Genomic DNA, 21,124 nt, shown 5'->3' with positions numbered 1-21,124 from the left:
ATTGTTGCAATTTAGGTTTAGACAAGATGTTTAAAATGCTCCCATGCTACACAGAAGACCAATGCAGACAGAGCTGATGGGATTCCCTTTGAGGCCACCTCTAAATTTTTTTGTGTAACAAAAACACTGCTGCTCCTCGGGCTGATTTAAACTTCAATGTCAGCTCCAGAATCATGAAAAGGGAAGGCTTTAACCATCACTATGTGAAACAAGCCTATGGAGGAAGCTGATTATTAAGGAGAAAGCTACTAATTACACAGAGCTCTATAATTTGGAACGACAGGAAAGGAAGGGTAGAAAGAATATGACACTTTAATTGGGTAAATAGCACCTACATAGCACCCTATGGTTTTCCAATCCTTGTATAATCTTGGCTTAAAATTCTCACATCCTTGTGCAGTAGGGAAATAAGCACTATCCCCATTTTACAGACAGGGAAATTTGGCAAGAGGTTCAGTAATTTGCTGCAGGACAGCTGTTATTTGGCAGCTTCAGGACTGCCTGACTCCTCTCACACACATTGCCTTGAGGTGCTGGCAAAATAGATTTGTAATGCTTACACGACTGTGGGGAGGAGCTCTGGTCTCCTCGCATCATAGCAGGGTCTTTCCACCACAGTAAAATGCCATGTTAATGAAATTTGTGATTTAATGTCAAACAGCAAGGACTTTAAGCAAATACGCAGATTTTCTTTGCCCTTTACTAGAGACTAGCAATTGCAGGTGGTCTGAAAGAGTAGATAATCTGCCATTTGTACTGCAAAAAGCAGTTGGGTAGCTATGACATTCCAACCTCACTTATGAATTGCATCGCTTTAGGGAGTTTACATCGCACTCTTGACATGGGTTGAGCTTTAGTTTTGGGTTTCATTAGCTCTTGGTGTACACAGCAAAGGATTAAGGTACTGAATGACGACAACTATTTGTTATGGGCTAATTGCATTAACTATATTCCCTAAACTAGGAACAAATCACAGGATTCAGGAGCACAAGGTTGTAAAAAACAGCTCACATTCTAAAATTAGACTGTTAATGAAGGGTCTTTAATAGACCAAGGATTCCCTTAGAATTGAGATAAACCTGTTAAAATATTCTTTAAAATAATTCCATATCCATCCACAGTACACTCATTAGCAAACTCATAGAAATGATATGATCAATACAGCTCTAACATTATGAAATGCCTTAATAGAGGTACCCATTACTGCAGAATCTGGGTGAGCTTTTCATATTTTAGATAATGAGCAGAGTGCACTCTCTCTCAAAAAACAGGGGGCCATATTCTTGGATGTTGACGTTGTTTTATTCTTGGATGTAAAAAGGAGTCTAAATTAAGCTTTCCACAGCTGCCCATAAAGGAAATCTACAAGGAAGTTTTTTACAGCAGAAACTCCCCTTGAAATCTGGCCTCCATTCTTGTCAAAGAGACTGTCTTAACAGAAGTCTTACCCAATAACAATTTGCTTGTATATGGATGCCAAGATCCTACTTTAAAATAAACAAAAATGCAATCTAATTTTACCTCTCCCTAACATTTAATTGGGTTCCTTCCATCAATTACTAAGGGGATCAAGGCTGGGCCTTGCGTGAAATGAAAGGACCAGCCTGCAGGAGCTGGTTTATGCTACTACAGGATAAAGGTTTTCAAAACTCTTCATCATTCACAGCACTTGCTGTAGCTATTCGATAGTTAGATCATTCTCTTTGGTTAGATGTAGCCTAAGGTGAGAAAACTAACAGACATGTGTTCACACTTTCCTACCTGCAAACACTCTGAACCATTCTATCATTGGGCTCCAGACTTCAGCTTTCTTGTGCCACGTAAACCTTGCTTTAGAGAGAAAGAAGTGTTGCAATGCATGGTGCTAACAAAGCTGGAAGCTATAAGAGCAGCTCTGATTAGGGGCATCTGAATGAGTCATCTGAAGTAAAAACCCTCAGCTGAGCAGCTGCCAATTTAAAACATACACCATATGCCTCCCACACACTCTCGTCAGCTTTTAAACACCCAATGCCTTTTTGCTTTACTTCAAATTATAAGTATTAAATGCTCCCTTATGATCTTCACAACTAGGGTCTGACATACAATTAAGAGACTTGGATCAGCCTACCTAGGTTAACCTTCAGAAGCAGCACAGATTTGAGGTTTATTGCAGAGAAAGGAAGAAATGGACTGATTGCAAAAGGAACAGTTTGGTTTTTACAGTTTCCTTCTGTAAAGAATTAATAACACGAAAAGAGTTGAAACCTATCACCATCCAGTGCTGAATGACAAACAGCTGAAATCTTCATGAAGTAGACTAGAGCCAGGAAGGGTACTGATCACAATTTCAGAGAGCAGCTATCTAAATAGGATTTTCATTTAAATGTAGTCCATTTGGATTGCACATTGTTTAGTGAAATGAGATAATAAACCAACAGATTTCTTAATTAAGACCATCGATAATAGACAGTAAGGCAGGCTACCTGCTTGCTTATTTTTCAATTACTTTAGTGCAATTCAATTGACACTAGAGAAAAGCTAGTGGTTTCCCCCACCCTCAAACACAGCTAAAAGACTGGAAAGAGGAGACTATCCATTCTGGATAGCTGTCTGGCTATGAACAGGAAGAAGCTATCCAGACTCTAATGCTTACACATGCTAAACATCTCAAAACCAACAGGCTATAATGTGTTATAAGATTAAGCGTCCCCTCCTTTTAATATGTATTTTTATGTATGCTTTTGGGAATGTATTTTATTTTTGTATTTGCTATGCTACTATAGTTTGTGAAAAGCTTTTCTTTGGTGTGTGTGTCAAGTATTTGCCCTAGAGTATCAAAAAGTTCCAGTACAAAAACCAGTCAGTCAACCTCTGCTTCAGCAGCTAGGACAGCACTGAACAGTACAATAGACTTGAGCAGCCACAGGCAGAATTACAAAGCTATGCATAACCATGGACTGAAGACAATGTGAACTACAGCACCATTAGAAAGCATAATAAAGACATATGTTTTAGCAAGAAGTAAATCAAGAGTGAAATACTAAAACAAGGGTAATTCTCTTGCAAAATCTAAGTGCCACAGAAATAGTTTTGTTTGGTTTTCTGGTTTCAGTGAAAGATTTACTTTTAATAAAAGATGCCCACTGTGGACAATTTCTCCTGTGGACAATTCAGTATCGTTTTAGTAGGTGACAGCACGAGATTCTATTTTCAATAGGTAAAGCTAAATTAAGTGTAAAATATAAAGAAAGCCAAGACAGCCATTCTAATTTAAAATTTCTACTAGTGATGCAATGGAGAAGTTTAAAAAAAAAAAAAAAAAAAAATTAACTAACTGTGCCACAGACAGGATGTGAAGTGGCTTTGTGTCACTGCTGTTGTAAGGCCTTTTAGTAACTTACCTAAATAAAACTGAACTCTAGTTAGAAGTAAATGTTCACATACAGGTTAAGTGATTATGGGGCTTTGTATGGATTGAGGAAATTACTATAATTCTAACATTGGACTATTCTTTACACATAAAAACTGATTAGTTACAAAGCATCCTATATGTCAGGGATGCTGGAGATACAAATTCCACCTTCAAAATTAGTGCAATGCCTTACATCAAACAGGTTAATCGGCTGAAGAGAGAGGAAAAATTGCTCCCTTCAAATACATACAAGTGACTCCCACAAGCTTCCACAAGAATTCAAGCATGAGCCCAGACAAAAGAATAAAGCCTTTCACAAAAGGAATAAAAAACTCTTGTATTTACATCTATAGCTAAGGATCAAGACTACTTAGTTTTGAACCCAGTTTTGACATTTTAGTCACTAGCAATCGGTATATTGTATGAAATGCTTTATACTCAAGATTCTAGCTTTAGCAAGAAAAGACTAAGCCACTCCTACAAATTTCCAGCATGGTTCAGCTCAATCTTGTAATTGATAAATAGGAAGCATCACAAAAATGAACAGAACTGTGATGCAGAGAATTATTAAAAGGTTTCAGAGTCGATTGTTTTTATAAAGTCCACTTTGTTAATATGAAAATTGCAGGTGACGTTCTTCCTTCAGAGAACAATGGATCTCAGGGCACATTCAAGAACTGAAACCCATATCACTGCATGCCAAACCATTGTTCTTGATCTGCCCACTGTGCAGCTTCACTATCACTGCCCTCCAAATCCCCTTCTTCTCCACTTCCCTCCATGTCATCCACATCCTCTTCCTGGGTTGCATCTGTTGGACTCTCCTCTTTTTCCATTTTCTGCATTCCTTCTAAAGACTTCTGATCATTGGGATCCAAACTGGGGGAGAAAAAAGGGTTACTCAAACTTAAGGTAGTAAACATTAGAAATATGTCTAATCAAAACAACTCCATCTTGCTTCCTCCACTTCCTGTTTACTGCTACCGATATTTGAACTCAAAGATGTTGCAACTTTACCTCAGACTGACGTTATAACCATTTGACAAAAGATGGAAGAGCACGATTAACACCAATTACATCATCTATATACAAATTCCTAACTGTTGAGAATGCACTTGTCTGAACACTATGAACCTCCCAATGAAGCTTACACAATTCTTCTAGGCAATACTAACTAAAGCAACAGAAGACAGATTAATGCAATTTAAGTGACTAGCACTAAAAACACTGCTCCTGCACCTCCATCCAGGCAAAAATAGCCAACTTACCTGACCTTACAGTTTATAAGGTTTGTGGGTATAACAAGGGGTTGCATTCAAGATAGGTATTTAACTTTTAATAATGCAGAGAACATAAGATTTTTTATTAGGAAATATGGCATCTTATTCTGAAACATGCTAAATTGTACCCAAGTTTGAAATAATTCTTTTCTATTTGAGTTTGAGGGACTCGTTTTATTGTAAGAAGAAACATTGATTCAGTTGAACATCAAAACCTTTCCGTTTGAATTTAGTTAATCCCTTACATTTATACAGCACCTTCCAGCCTAAAAGGTGGAGCCCAAGGTGCTTGACAGAGTCTAGAACAGTTTAAGAAATTATAAACAAATCCATGCTTTAATCCTTCTTATTGGTCTAGCAATTGACTGCCTCGTAAGATACTTAACATTAACACAAGTTTACAATTGTAAATGTTTGTCCTTGAGACTTTGAATTGGGAATAGTAGTACATAAGACACAAAGAGTAAGACATGGTCTACGCTAGAAAAATCAAGCTGTCTTAATTACATCCCTTAGGGGGTGTGAAAAATCCACATCCTTGAGCAGCATAGTTAAGCTGACCTAACCCCCTGTGTAGACAGTGCTAGGCTGACGGAAGAACCCCTCACGTCAGCATAGGTAGTGTCTACACTGAAGTGCTACAACAGTACAGCTAGAGCAGTACAATTGTACCACTGAAGCACTTCAAATGTAGACAATCCCAAATTCACTGATAGTGTGCGCGCGCGTTGGGGGGGGGGGGGGGGAGGAGGACACCCAACCAACCAAACCCCCTGCCCCCCACAGAAGTGACTGAAGATGTACTAAGCCATCTTACAGCAGTCATGCAATTCTTAGTTTCTAAGAAGCATACAGAAAACCCAAGGGTCTACAAGTTTTACCTTAGGGCAATACTGTACTGGTCCATGGCTTCTTGATATTCACTGACTGCTACAAGAAAGTCACCCAGTATTCGATGCAGAACACAGTCACTCTGATTGGCCAGTGCATTCCTCAACAAAGCTATTCCATCTTCATATTTCTGTTCTCTACCTGTTGACATGCAGAGTTACAGTTCTATTAATGGCTTAGATATATATTCAAGCTATTTTGTGGATGATCTAAAACACTATCACAATCCTCATCTTTATTCCTAAAACCATCTGCAGTTGGTGATAATTAAATCTTCTGAAAACACAGTTCTTGCTCTAAGTGTTATATTTTAAACCAAATCAATGCATACATGATTCTCTCTTAAATAATCAGTAAGTTATAATTTCTTCCATCTGAAGCATTACTGTAGTGCCAATCACTGTAATATCTAAGCAATTCATATCTTAAGGCATCCTGTAATTTTTCTTTTACATAGAACTGATCAGTCTTTGGCTGTAACATTTGTATAGTGTTTTTCATATTAGTGACTTTGTGGAACACTCACTTTCATGTAAGATATGATTCAAATAAACTGGACAAGGAAGAGACATCTCAAAGAAAAGAAACTTACTAAGAAGCTCCGCTTTTTTTACCACTGCTTTAATGTAATCCGGTCTCTGTGTCAGTGCCTTATCTAATAAGGTTTTTGCTTTCTCTTGTGTGACTGGATCTTCAAGACAGACTGTTGCTAACAGAGTAAGCGTCTGTGCATTTGCTCCCAGGGTTTTGTACACATTGTTAGCCATAACCATTGCTTCACGGATACTGTTGGATGCCAGATAACAATCAATGAGGCCTGAAGACCAAAAAGAAGAGGTTACTGTGCATTAATATTTACACATTGGCATACTAACAATCTGTTTACAGAGACTGTATCAGAGTTTAATAAGCATGCTTCTCAGTGCATCAAATTCAGCTATTTTTGTTTAATAAGCATGCATTTAATGCCTAATATTTCCCCCTCTTCTCCCTATTTCCAGCTCTATTTAGTGGGTTTTTCCAATATCACTAATTAACCTATTAGGTAGTAAGCAATGTTACTTCACCTGCAGGGAACTCTGGGAGGCAATTTATACTCTTCCCATACCATGACACCATTGTACACCAGAGCCCTATCAAATTGTATACAAGAGTCACTGGACTTTACTTGCCTTCATAACAGTCAAGCCTGCAAGGTGCAAGGCGAATTGCTTCTCGGAAATGTATAATTGCCTCTTGTACTCGTCCCATATTTCTAAGAGCAGCCCCTTTCAGCAGCAAAGCTTGAACACTATTACTATTCAGCTGAATAGCTTTGGCTCCTAAATACAAGGCACGGGAGTATCGCTTACTGTAGAAACTGTGACACCTACAAAAAGAAGAGCAATGGTGATAAGTGTGCACTACCAAAAGTCATTCATGGAAAGCTGAAAAGAAAAGCAACGGATGGATTTATAGCATGCACAGTTACTTTAAAAGATATTAACAAAATATGATGCTTATCAGCCTTTAACAAAACTGGTGATTCAGGTACTTAGTTACAGCAACATTAGTTATCTGATAGACCCAACAACTCCAAGGTGTTTAAATACAGCCAGAAAAGGATTGAAAGATTTAATATGCATCTAGTACGATATTTTAAAGTTAGACCAAGAACTAAATGTTTAAGTAGAACAGCAGACTCACAGGATAAGTACAGCTTCCAAACTAATGAAACCTGAACACATTGCCACAAACACATTCAAGCTCCTAAGACAGGTTAGCTAAGGAGCCAGTGCATGCGAGGAAGTGAAAAGTAAATGGAAGTTACCCTGACACCACCCACGGTTCTGCATGCTGATCAGAAATATTGAAAAGACGGCAGCCCAAGTTCTCCACATCCTCCAGTCGACCGTCACGTGCCAATAAGTAGCCATATACGTCCATTCCTAAAAATGAAATACTTTGGGATCAGTTGTACTATTGTTGAGCTCCTAATTATAACCCTTAAAAGCTTTATGAAGATTTAAGGTCACAATGGAACTTGACCATAAGGGCCAGTGATTTCACAGCACTTGTATGCGCTAGGAGTAGCTAGGATACATGCTTTGGGACTAAGTTTGAGCACCAGACTCTGCGCTTTCACCTTAAAGGTGGAGGAGGAATCAAGAAAAAACAGGTATAAAATGAGAGCATGAAGAATTCTAGACAGTTTACAACAAAGACATAGTTCATTCCGAAGGAAAAACAGAACACACAAGTTTCTTAAACTAAATTTGTTAGTACTATGTTCCTCTTTGGATAGCCTGATGTACAGCTATACTAACTTCTTGAAGTACTGTAATTTTTAATGAGGTGTAAGAAACACCCACTTTATACTATGACTGCCTCCAACTGCTTCTGGGTATGGACAGAAACTATGCACCTGCTATGTTGATAAATAATTATGTAGCTGTTCTAAGCCTTTAGTGGAATGCGAACTGGATGCACCTGCTGTGCTAGTGTCACTCAAGGGGTTAGCATGCTAGGGCAACTTTGAGAATTTACAATTACTTACCTTTTATCAGATAAGGATCCAGCATTTGTGCCTGTTCAAATTTCAGAATCGAGTTTTTATTATCTCCAGCTCGGAAGTACAGGTCTGCTAAGCTACCCAATAGATCCACATTATCCCTCAGTAAAGACTTTTTTTCTAATGAGCTTTAAGAGAAAAGAAATGCCATTTAAACTAGCACCTTGTTATGTACTGTTTGAATGCTAAAACTCTTTGGAACCTGTAAATTATCTCTCAAATACACTTGTAAAATTATGATTTTACGTGTCATTCATTTAAAGACCTACAGTTACCACAAGACCTGGTATCATCTATACTGTTACCTGACGCTCACTCCATTTGAACACTCATCCAAAAAAAACTATTTGATGACATACATACAACTTACATTGTTCCTTGAAGGCTACCAAACTGGGAGAGAGAGAGAAAGAGTTCTGAAGCAAGGACCCTCACTGAAGATATCTTGCTGCCAGGCCCAGAGTTCGATGCCAGAAATAAATAGCTGCACCCTAGATAATCTTCCCTGGCATGATAAACTGAGCATGGGGGTGTCTCAAATACTGTCGTCTTAGACCCATGCAGGGCTTTACAGATAATCACCAGCAACTTGAGGTGCACCCACAAACAAGGTAGCCAGTTCACACCATTAACCCCAGGCAATGATAGTTTAGGACAGGGGTTCTCAAACTGGGGGTCGGGACCCCTCAGGGGGGTCATGAGGTTATTACATGGGGGGTAGTGAGCTGTCAGCCTCCACCCCAAATCCCGCTTTGCCTCCAGCATTTATAATGGTGTTAAATATATAAAAATGGGTTTTTAATTTATGGGGGGGGGGCTGCACTCAGAGGCTTGCTATGTGAAAGGGGTCACCAGTACAAAAGTTTGAGAACCACTGATTTAGGAGACAGACACTAGGAATCTACACCAGCTGGACTTCAAACGCAGCTTCAAATAAAGCACAATGCAATAGACATCCAAAAGGAAATAGGTTTTTTTAAACTTCATGCCCTAGTTAGGTTTACTTGCATTGACTGAAACTTGTAGCTTTTATAAGAGCATCTGAGCAAAGAAATTGCACCAACAGCACAGCATCACTAAGGGGTTCTCAGTTTTCATTCATGTTCTAGAAATGTACAGTTAAGTCACAAAAAGTTTAAACTAGTTTCCAGCGGTCAGTTTTCAAAAGTAGCTGCACTGGTGTTTTCAGTTACAAAAAGATTGTAATTTAAGAAGCTTCTTTTCAATTCTGTAAATTAAAACAACTTTGTATTTTAAAATTAAGCACTCTGGTCGAAGGAGATACAAGGTACCTTCTCTTCCCCGTGAAAGAGTTTATAGCCTTTGCAGAACTATTTACTTTAATTGGAGCTTTCTTCACAGAATACCCAGATTTTGCAAAGATCTCAGATATTATTTACTCTATATGCTCTGAACCTTAGGTACAATCCAAGACCAGTAAGGAAAAATGTCCTGATTTTTTACAGTTTGTCAGAACCTTAACATTATCATAATAAAAATGGATAGCAAGTCTAAAAATATTGTTACGCTTTCTTTTTTAAAGTTTTCCAAATCAAGACTTTTCCCCAATCAGGAAAAAAACTTTATTATGTTCAGCATCTGACAAAATCCAAGCAATGTTTACAGATCAACTGCAAGATCCTCAACAGTACAAAATAGGCATCATGCTGTGCCAAACAGCATGTTTAAATCTGTCACAACACTATGTGAAGTAGTGACTCAAGAACAGTAATTTAATTCACCTTGATTCTTACCAGATGGTGTTGATTGCTCTAGTATTATCTCCAGTGTGCACAAATGCATATGCTTTGATCCACACTGAAAGCCAGTCCAAGTTAGGGATGCTTTGAATAACATTCATTGTCATGGAAGCCACTTCTGCCCCTTTTACTGAAAGTGACAGCAAACCTATTCAGAAAAATACACTAGTCAAATCCAAGTATCCAAAACAGTTTGTCATACAAATTAGTTAAAATGTCTAAAGATGGAGAATCCCATGCCTTTGAATTTATACAGGCAGTTAGCTACAATGCTCCTGTACAACTTGTAGATTGCATGCAGCCTGTACTGCATGCAAATGAGCTAGTTTACTAATATGTTTTACACATCTCATATTTTAATGATAATGTTGCTTGATGTAATTTTTAATATTAGATACTTGGTGGGGAAAAAGTCTCTACCTAGTATGGCATCGAGTGCTAATGGACACTGTCTCAGCACTTCTTTGTAACTGGTAACAGATGAGCGTTCTTGACCTGCCTTCTTGTACAAATTTGCCAACATCATGTTAATCTGTAATCAAAAAAATCTGATTGTGAGAACAATCCAATCAAGGGTTATGAAAAGCAGAGTTCCTCACCAAAAAGTCATGTTTTCATTATCAAGCATAGCCCCATCTTCCCAGCTCTCTGGACAGAGAATAGTTATGAGCCCTGCTACTTAAGTCACCAACTCTTATAAAATGAGAAGTGTTTCTCATTTCTGATTCAGAATACAGAAAAGTGGAGAGATCCTAATGTTTTTATACACTAGTGGAGTGCCTCTGGGAATCTCAAAAGTGTTTTATGAACACTCATTCAAAAGATGGGCAAATGTTTACATAAGTAGAAGTGATGTCTGAAAAGGCCTATATATTACATTATGGCTTCCTTTTACTTGCTCTCTCCACATACCAGCGGAAGTCTACCAGAGCAATTGTATTTCAGAGGTGGAGAGTAGATTTGCATTTAAATTCTGACTGAATTCACAGCTCATGAAAGGGCAGAAGTGGCTTGAGCAAACTTCCCCCCCTCAATGCAGCTAGTTGTTCTAGTGCTTAAGCATTTTTGGTTAGTTGTCTTGCAGGGATAGAAGGCTACTTTTCCTTTCCTCAATTTTCTTCCTTTTCTGTACAGCAAGCCTTGCTTAAGGTAGAACACCTTATGGTTACCGCTCACTGGCTAAGATGGGATGCTGCTAACATGTAAGTTGTTATACATGAGGTGCAAATGGCCTAAGAGATTATCTAGATGACAGAACCAGCAAGCAAAGTCTCAGTAGTATTAGTGCAAAATACTAAGTGTCCTAAACATTTAGCACCATGACATGTTCCAGAGTGGTAGCCTGTATCAGCAAAGACAACGAGGAGTACTTGTGGCACCTTAGAGACTAACACATTTATTTGGGCATAAGCTTTCATGGGCTAAAACCCACTTCATCAGTTGCATGGAGTGGAAAATACAGTAGGCAGAATATATATACACACAGTACATGTAAAGATGGGAGTTGCCTTACCAAGTGGTCAGTTCTAACGAGACAATTCAATTAAAGAGGAAGTGGGCTATTATCAACAGGAGGAAAAAAGTCACATTTGTAGTGGTAATCAGGGTGGCCCATTTCAAACAGTTGACAAGAAGGTGTGAGTAACAGTAAGGGGAAATTAGCATGGGGAAATTAGTTTTTAGTTTTTGTACTGACCCATCCACTCCCAGTTTGCAGTTTAACTCCAGTTCTGCAGTTTCTCATTGGAGTTTGTTTTTGAATTTTTCTTGTTGAAGAATTGCCACTTTTAAGTGGTATGTAGTTGTTGGTGATATTTGCTTCAGGTTGAACCTCCCAGAAAACACCATCCTAGCCACCATGGATGTAGAGGCTCTCTACACAAACATCCCACATACAGATGGAATACAAGCTGTCAGGAACAGTATCCCTGATGACGACACAGCACAACTTATTTCTGAGCTCTGTGACTTTATCCTCACGCACCATTATTTCAAATTTGGTGACAATATATACCTCCAGACCAGTGGCACCGCTATGGGCACCCGCATGGCCCCACAATATGCCAACATTTTTATGGCTGACCTGGAACAACACTTCCTCAGCTCTCGTCCACTCATGCCCCTTCTCTACCTACGCTATATTGATGACATCTTCATCATCTGGACCCATGGGAAGGAGACCCTGGAAGAATTCCACCATGATTTCAACAGCTTCCACCCCACCATCAACCTCAGCCTGGACCAATCTACACGGGAGGTCCACTTCCTAGACACCACCGTACAAATAAGCGACTGCCACATTAACACCACCCTATACCGAAAACCCACCGACCGCTACGCCTACCTTCATGCCTCCAGCTTCCACCCTGGTCACACCACACGATCCATCGTCTACAGCCAAGCACTGAGGTACAATCGCATCTGCTCCAACCCCTCAGACAGAGACCAACACCTACAAGATCTTCACCAAGCATTCTCAAAACTACGATACCCACACAAGGAAATAAAGAAACAAATCAACAGAGCCAGACGTGTACCCAGAAGCCTCCTGCTACAAGACAGGCCCAGAAGAGAAACCAACAGAACTCCACTGGCCATCACCTACAGTCCTCAGCTTAAACCTCTCCCACGCATCATCAGTGATCTACAACCCATCCTGGACAATGATCCCTCACTTTCACAGACCTTGGGAGGCAGGCCAGTCCTCACCCACAGACAACCTGCCAACCTTAAGCATATTCTCACCAGCAACCACGCACCGCACCATAACAACTCTAACTCAGGAACCAACCCATGCAACAAACCTCGATGCCAACTCTGCCCACATATCTACACCAGCAACACCATCACAGGACCTAACCAGATCAGCTACAACATCACCGGCTCATTCACCTGCACGTCCACCAATGTTATATATGCCATCATATGCCAGCAATCCCCCTCTGCTATGTACATTGGCCAAACTGGACAGTCACTACGCAAGAGGATAAATGGACACAAGTCAAATATCAGGAACGGCAATATACAAAAACCTGTAGGAGAACACTTCAACCTCCCTGGCCACACAATAGCAGATGTAAAGGTAGCCATCTTACAGCAAAAAAACTTCAGGACCAGACTCCAAAGAGAAACTGCTGAGCTCCAGTTCATTTGCAAATTTGACACCATCAGATCAGGATTAAACAAAGACTGTGAATGGCTATCCAACTACAGAAGCAGTTTCTCCTCTCTTGGTGTTCACACCTCAACTGCTAGCAGAGCACCTCACCCTCCCTGATTGAACTAACCTCGTTATCTCCACACTGATTTATACCTGCCTCTGGAGATTTCCATTACTTGCATCTGAAGAAGTGAGGTTCTTACCCACGAAAGCTTATGCTCTCAATACTTCTGTTAGTCTCAAAGGTGCCACAGGACCCTCTGTTGCTTTTTACAGATTTAGACTAACACGGCTACCCCTCTGATACTTGCTTCAGGTTGGGGGGCTGTCTGTAAGCCAAGCTCTAAGATACAACTCCATTTGCTCCAATCCCTCAGACAGAGACAAACACCTACAGGATCTCTATCAAGAGTTATTAAAACTACAATACCCACCTGGTGAAGTGAAGAAACAGATTGACAGAGCCAGAAGAGTACCCAGAAGTCACCTACTACAGGACAGGCACAACAAAGAAAGTAACAGAACGCCGCTAGCCGTCACCTTCAGCCCCCAACTAAAACCTCTCCAGCGCATCATCAAGGATCTACAACCTATTCTGAAGGACGATCCCTCATTCTCACAGACCTTGGGAGACAGGCCAGTCCTCGCTTACAGACAGCCTCCCAACCTGAAGCAAATACTCACCAGCAACTACACACCACACAACAAAAACACTAACCCAGGAACCCATCCCTGCAACAAACCCCGTTGCCAACTCTGTCCAAGTATCTATTCAAGGGACACCATCATAGGACCTAACCACATCAGCCACACCATCAGGGGCTCGTTCATCTGCACATCTACCAATGTGATATATGCCATCATGTGCCAGCAATGCCCCTCTGCCATGTACGTTGGCAAAACCGGACAGTCTCTATGCAAAAGAATAAATGGACACAAATCAGACGTCAAGAATTATAACATTCAAAAACCAGGTGGAGAACACTTCAGTCTCCCTGGACACTCAATAACAGACTTAAAAGTGGCACTTCTTCAACAAAAAAAACTTCAAAAACAGACTCCAACGAGAAATTGCAGAACTGGAATTAGTTTGCAAACTGGACACCATCAAATTTGTTAGTTTCTAAGGTGCCACAAGTACTCCTCATTGATTTAGCACTATCTAAATCATTAAAAAGTGCGAGAAGAATCTTAAGGAAGACAATATCAGATGGGTAGCCATGTTAGTCTGAATCTGTAAAAAGCAACAGAGGGTCCTGTGGCACCTTTAAGACTAACAGAAGTATTGGGAGCATAAGCTTTCGTGGGTAAGAACCTCACTTCTTCAGATGCACGAAAGCTTACGCTCCCAATACTTCTGTTAGTCTTAAAGGTGCCACAGGACCCTCTATTGCTTTTTAAGGAAGAAAGAGAGTCCTCTCTTAAGAGACTCCCACTGGTAGAGTGACAAAACAAGGTGACAACACTTCATTTCCTATTAACTGTATTTTCACTGTTTTCAAGAACTGTCCATCGTTTTACTACCTCTGGTGGTAGCACTGGTGGGAGTATTAGCATAGTCAGAGCTAAGGCATTTTTACCACTTTTGTCTAGAGCAGCAATTACTCTTTCCCAGAATTGTAAAAACTACTTATACTACCTTCCAAAAACCTCAGAGGCATCAGCTGCGGAGAGTAGAATTTTGCATAGCTAATAGAGACTTCAATCCTAAATAGCTTAAGTATACATGTTCTCAATAGCTTATCAGTACATGTCAAGGTGTCTATTGTTCCTCACGCATAGAGAAGATTTTGTAATTCCCACTGGCATTAATAAAATTACCCAGGTAATTGTCACAAGAATTACCTGTTAAAGACATCCAAAAACATTTAGCTCCTATTAGTTTGGTGAACTCTTTCAAACAAAGAAATTCCATATAGAGACTACCTGGTTTTAAAGAAGATATGCTTACTAAACTCAGATAATTTAGAAGTGTTTAGCCATTGTTTCCAAATAACTCATTTAAATATTATAAGCACAAATGTCAAGGTTTAGTCTCTTTACCTCTATATGCTACATCTTAATTCTTGAGCAAATATGACAATACAACTACTGTTTGCCACAAATCAATTCGAGAACCTACCTTGGGGGTTCTCTGTCTTGAAGGAATTCCATCTAGTATAGCAATAGCATCTTTATCTTGCTTCAACATTGTGTAACATTCAGCCATCTTGTATTTCACTTCAATTTCAGATGGCAGGCACTAAAATAAAATAGATCACTAAAATGTAATCTTTCTCAAATGTTGTTCTAACTATATAAAACAGAGTCTAAATTAATAAAATCTTATGAAAGTCTTGTATTTTCATTAACAAAGTCAAGATATAAAATGTAAAGATGACAGTACATTGTACTTTTATAATGCAGACTATCTTCTCTCTTGCTAATGAAAACTACAAATTAAATGGGCATTCTCTCTGACATTTGAGACCAACTTAAGCTTTTCATTAGAAAGTAGTGGTCAGACACATTTTCAAAATTAAATAGCCCCAAATTTCAGGCTTCTTTGCTTTGGTAATTTTACAGTCTACTGCTACAACATTTAATTCACCAATATTTCATTTTACAGAGAGAATAAGAGTTATATGCAATATGTTACTCTATTTCCAAATACCTGACTTTGTGGAGTGGCTGCAGCATTCCCAGTAGAGGGTCTTACTTTTGAAGTTTTACTTAATGCTTTCTTCTGCTGCAAGGCCATTGTATACTTACTTACAGCATTCCTATATTCCTTGTCATGGAAGAGGGAATCTGCATGATATACAAGAAGCTGGTACTTTTGTGATGGCGAGAATAACTCACTAGAAGAAATTAAAAAAAAGATATCAGCTTAAACTAGCTGATTACATAATAGGAGGAAAATTGCTAAATCCTAATTTTTCAGTATTAGTAATTAAATCCTCTGGCTGTGCCTGAAATCTGGAAGAACTAAGAGTGCAATATATTTGTACCCTTAAATAAATAAACCCAACTACAAGCAAGTTCCATCTTAAACACAATAGCCCCAATTAGAACACCTTTTATTTGTCAATCATCTGTTAAAACTTTACAATGGTAACGGTTGTTAACCATCCTCTGCAACAGGCAGATTTGAGAGCCAAGAACTCAGTTTTAGGACTGTATTTTAATTGTTGTTAGTAACAATTATGGTTCATTAAGTACACTTAACACAGACAATGCACCGTAGCTTAAGTGCTGAAAGACGCTATGTCCACTATCATCACTGTCAACAGGAGGAGAATGATGTGGGTGGCATATCCTCAATGATGATCCATCAGAAAGCGATGGGTAAGTCACCTTGTCTCTCGATTGCCCCGCCTGGGAAGCTGAAACTCTTAGCAGTTATAGGGCTTTTCATACACACATCTCAAAGTGCCCCATCCGGGAGCATATTGCTGGTCCCGTTTTACACAGAGGGGAATTGTGACAACTGGGACCTGCTAAGGTAGGATTACCATTCGTCCGGATTTACCCGGACATGTCCTCCTTTTCGCGCTAAAAATAGCGTCCGGGGGGAATTTGTAAAGCACTCACAATGTCCGGGATTTCCCCCTCCCCCGGCAGAGCGAGCGGCTGGGAGGGCTGCAGAAAAATCCCGGGCTGGACTCCTGAGCAGCTGCAGAGGAGCCGGAGCCGCCCTGCATTCTGAGTTGGCCTCTCCTGCAACCCGGTCCGGCAGCACTGTGCAGGGCCAGGGACCGGGTTTTGTTGTGCAGGGCCAGGGACCGGGTTTTGTTGTGCTGGGGAGCGCAGCCACGTGTCCGGCTCACAGAGCCCAACACCCTGTTCTGAGCAGCAGGGTAAGGGGGACCGGGGGCAGGAAGGTTCTGGAGGGGGCAGTCAAGAAACGGGGGGGGGCTTTTGGGGGGAGGGTGGAGAAAGTTTTGGGCAGTCAGGGTACAGGTAGGGGGTAGGGTCCTGGGGGGCAGTTGGGGGGGGTCTTAGGAGGGGGCAGTTAGGGGACAAGGAACAGGGAGGCTTAGGGGTGGGGTTCTGGAGGGCAGTTAGGAGCAGGGGTCCCAGGAAGGGGCAGTCAGGGGACAAGGAGCAGGGGGGTGGGGAGCTGGGAGTTCTGGGGGGGGGCTGTCAGGGGGCAGGAGTGGGGAGAGGGATCGGAGCAGTCAGGGGACAGGGAGCAGAGAGGTTTAGATGGGTTGGGAGTTCTGGGGGGGGGCTGTCAAGGGGGCAGGAGTGGGGAGAGGGATCAGAGCAGTCAGGGGACAGGGAGCAGAGAGGTTTAGATGGGTTGGGAGTTCTGGGGGGGGGCTGTCAAGGGGGCAGGAGTGGGGAGAGGGATCAGAGCAGTCAGGGGACAGGGAGCAGAGAGGTTTAGATGGGTTGGGAGTTCTGGGGGGGGCTGTCAGGGGGTGGGGAGTGGTTGGATGGGGCGTGGGAGTCCCAGGGCTCTGTCTGGGGGTGGGGGTGTGGATAAGGGTTGGGGCAGTCAGGGGACAAGAGGCAAGGAGGCTTAGATAGGGAGTGGAGTCCTGGGGGGCAGTTAGGGGCAGGGGTCCCAGGAGGGGGCAGTCAGGGGACAAGGAACGGGGGGAGGGTTGGGGGTTCTGGGGGGGCGGGAAGTGGGAGGGGCAGGGGCGGGGCTAGGGCGGGGCTCCTCCCGTCCTCTTTTTTGCTTGCTGAAATATGGTAACCCTAGCTAAGGATCCCACAGCAAGTGTCTGGCAGAGCCAGGTACAGACCCTCAAGCAACTGCAGCCCCGATCGGTTACCCCAGGCGGGTCGGTCTCCCACTGGGGCTCCCGCAGGGCCCCACGAAGCTCTTAACTCCTTATTTCACCCCCCCCCATTCCCCACCGAGGGACGCGTAGGCCCCATCACCCCGCAGCCTCCCCCACACCATAGCCATGTCCCTCCCCCACACCAGGAGCGCCCTCGCCTCAGCCCCCGTCTCTTGCCGCCCCCACAGAGCCCCCTGCCGGCGGCACTCACGGGTTGTTGCCGCTCATGGTGAGCAGGAGCCCGCTGAGGAGCCGCACATTGGAGTGGAGCCCGGCAGCCGCCATCTCCCGCACATGCTCCACCACGCTCATCCTGGAGGCCGGAGTGGAACGAGGGGCGCCGGCCGGGGATGGGGTCGGAAGAGACAGCGCTTCCTCAGCCCGCTGCGACTCCAAAATGGCGCCACCTAGGGGTCCTCGCAGGCAGGAGTCCATAATACCTCTCTAGGTGCCCCTCACTCACGCCTCAGTTTAAAAACCTCTCCGTGGGGACCCCATGGAAATCCGCCCAGGTGCCAGCCTCGCCTCTCCTCCACCATTAAAATCGCTGCCGCTGAAGGGGTAGGCTACAAAGCGATGACATTTTCTAGCAGGCACAATAATGGTCGCCCCCGCAGCTGAACCACTCTACGCATGCGCAGCGGTTGTCTCTGCCAGTCCATGCCTTGTGTCGCCCTAGACGACGCGAGTCACGTGTTGGTGGGCAGTGGCTGTCGGGATCAGCAGCGTTTGAAGGAACGGAGCTGGGCCCGGGCACAACATGTTCTGGTGCCCTGGGCAGGGCCCGTGCAGGGGCCTCGCTGTTGTTATAGAAAGGCGGGGGGTGTGGGGTGTTGTAGCAAATGAACCAAAAAGTAACATCACAGTGAATATGGTGCCAGGGTTCACACACACGGGTCAGCTTTTAATTTGTCATGAAATATTGGTTTTTCTCACCTTTTGCTCAGGTGTGCATTACTGTGGTCTCTCGTGCTTTTTGTACACTTAATAAAGAAAAACACTACAATATTCATCAACCTTATGATGTTCCTTCTGTAGCCACAACTCCCACTGAAGTCAATGGGGACATGAGCCGGATCTGTAAGGAATGCGGGATTAATATGCCACACTTGGATCGGAGATGAAGAAATTGTTAAAGTAACATGTTAATGTTACTCAATGTATGGGGGAAATAAATTCAATGTTACCACGTAAGAAAATAATTCAGTAGGAGAACAAATTAGGTGCAGGCATCTCAGATTGTACTACACACAATATAAAGGGTTTAATTTCTTTTAAAATGAAGCATGCTTTTCAGAATACTCTAAATAACAGTATTTTCAAGTTTTTGTATTTCTTCCCTTTATACAGTATGGGCTTGATCCTGCAATCCTTAGATGAACAGTCTCATCAATCAGGAAGAGATTTAGGATTAATGCTGAGAGGCTTCTGAGTCCCTATTAACGCATTGCTCCTCAAGCTACAGGTTTAAAAACTTTGTTGTTTGTTTTTTGGTTATTTTTAAATAAACATTCAGGAGAACATCTCTTCTCCTCCCCTTGGAACTAAATTGTTGGTCCTGACCTACCTTATAGGCAGAGCAGCTAAGCTTTGCACAGCTTCAGGTTTGACATTTGATACATAGGCGAAGTTTGACTTACATATTTGGGGGTGGGGCAGCTCCAGTCAGGCCAATGTGGTCATGCATGGAGGGGCAGCTTCCATGCCTGCCCAAGGCTTGCAGTTTGGGGGGGCAACATTCTCCCCCTCCCCCCAGACTGCACCCATGATTTCACACTAGTCCAGTGGTTCTCAAACGTCACTGCATCGTGACCCACTTCTGACAACAAAAATTACTACATGACCCCAGGAGGGGGACCGAAGACTGAGCCCCGCCACCCCGGGGAGGGGGATGGGGGGCAAAGCTGAAGCCCAAGGGCTTCTGCCCCGGGGGGGCAGGGGGAAGAGGAAGGGCATGTAATCTTAGCCTTGGGTGGTGGGGCTTGGGCTTCAGCCTTGGCAACCCCATTAAAATGGGGTCTTAACCCACTTTGAGGTCCTGACCCGCAGTTTGAGAACCCCTGCACCTAGTGTGAACAAGTCTGTATTCCCCCCCTCTCCCCATGTTCCACACATACACAGTCAAACCAGGAACTTAGCCCTCAGAAGCAGTGGGAGGGCAGAGGAGAGCCAAGGAGACAGAAGTGAACCTAGGGTGGTCTGAGGGGGTAGGAGTGTCAGGAGATTGTGAAGCAGACTCCTCTACTGTGCTCCTGTTTCTCATTAGCTCTCCCTGTCCCCATCTGAATTCCAACCTATGCCCGTGCCCCAACCGTTCAGCTCCCTGTGCCACAGCAGCACCCTGGTGGCAAAGATTAGATCCTTTGAGGGCGGAGGGGATTTCCTGCTGCCCTGCCTGATGTGGGACATTCTAGCAGAGATGGAGGAAGAGGCATGTGTATATTGAAGAGGGGAGGGGAAGTGAGAGACGCACAACACGTGGCTGCCATGTAAAATGTCCCTTTTACATCTAATAGAATTTCACACCTGTATCTCCAGTTACCGTAATGCAACTTTCTAGTCACTGTGACAGCTTGCAGTCCATATTAGAATTACACCTTGTTCCACAGGGTGACATTATAGACACAGTAATCATTCTAACAACATATTACAGTTTTTAGTGAGGCAAAAATCTCATTGAAAGGAGTATAGCCTGAACGAAGCTTCAGGATCAGGCCCCATATGTCTTTCATTTTGTTTCCAATCAAGAAGAGAGACTTCTCAACGCAAGGCTGGCATTCTAGAGTGAGAGGTAGCATGGACTGGTGCCTAAGGTACTGGACTAAAATGCAGAGTGACATTCTGGCCTCATTCACTGGAGTCAGGATTTTATCCTGGGATTCTACTTCCTGCTCCACTATGGACTTCCTACGTGACCTTGGGCAAGTCACTTCACCTGCCTGTACTTCTTTCCCCTCTTATCCCATAGGTGTCTCGTCTATTTACATTGTAAGCTCTTCAGGCCAGAGAACATTTCTGACTATGAGTCTGTACAGTGCCTAGCATAATGGAGCCCCTGTCTCCATTGGGGTCTCTAGGCACTACTGCAATACAAATAAAGCGTTGATTTTTGTTAAAGCTATCTACATTCATAAGAGATAAAGCAGTTATCACTTGAAATATAAGCTAAGTTTATTGATACAGGAGTAAAATTCACTGTGCTTTACAATACAGCATGAGTGGCCTTTTGTCCAGGGACATAGATCTCAGTACTCTATCCAGTAGAGTGCTTAGATGCTCCTTTACACATCTCTGTTTAGGCTTAAGTCAAATC

General features: G+C 42.6%; 1 protein-coding gene across 2 annotated transcripts; it reads right to left on the bottom strand.

The window, feature by feature from the left end:
- Positions 1–3,712: 3,712 nt before the first annotated feature.
- Positions 3,713–18,241, bottom strand: ANAPC7 (anaphase promoting complex subunit 7). 2 transcript variants are annotated; one of them, XM_054006443.1, is made up of 11 exons: positions 18,023–18,241; positions 15,690–15,876; positions 15,159–15,278; positions 10,297–10,408; positions 9,871–10,024; positions 8,102–8,244; positions 7,376–7,493; positions 6,738–6,934; positions 6,158–6,382; positions 5,556–5,706; positions 3,713–4,273 (listed from the first exon to the last, which is right to left on the bottom strand). In XM_054006443.1, exons 1-11 carry the CDS (start codon positions 18,121–18,123, stop codon positions 4,084–4,086), a joined length of 1,698 nt encoding a protein of 565 aa, XP_053862418.1. In that variant the 5' UTR covers positions 18,124–18,241; the 3' UTR covers positions 3,713–4,083. The 2 variants fall into 2 exon arrangements, with proteins under 2 accessions (XP_053862418.1, XP_053862419.1); XM_054006444.1 differs by lacking the exon at positions 18,023–18,241 and having other exon boundaries at positions 15,788–15,876.
- Positions 18,242–21,124: the final 2,883 nt, after the last annotated feature.

Source organism: Malaclemys terrapin, chromosome 16, assembly GCF_027887155.1.
Source record: "Malaclemys terrapin pileata isolate rMalTer1 chromosome 16, rMalTer1.hap1, whole genome shotgun sequence".
In the NCBI taxonomy this organism is placed as follows: Eukaryota; Metazoa; Chordata; order Testudines; family Emydidae; genus Malaclemys; species Malaclemys terrapin.
This window is presented reverse-complemented; position numbering and strand designations above follow the sequence as displayed.

Excerpts from the sequence above, each read along its gene's own strand:
- ANAPC7 (XM_054006443.1), bottom strand. The coding sequence starts at position 18,123 with ATGAGCGTGGTGGAGCATGTGCGGGAGATGGCGGCTGCCGGGCTCCAC. Across the intron at positions 7,494-8,101 it reads GGATCCTTATCTGATAAAAG|GAATGGACGTATATGGCTAC; the intron begins GTAAGTAATTGT and ends TTTCATTTTTAG. Across the intron at positions 6,935-7,375 it reads GAACCGTGGGTGGTGTCAGG|GTGTCACAGTTTCTACAGTA; the intron begins GTAACTTCCATT and ends TTCTTTTTGTAG.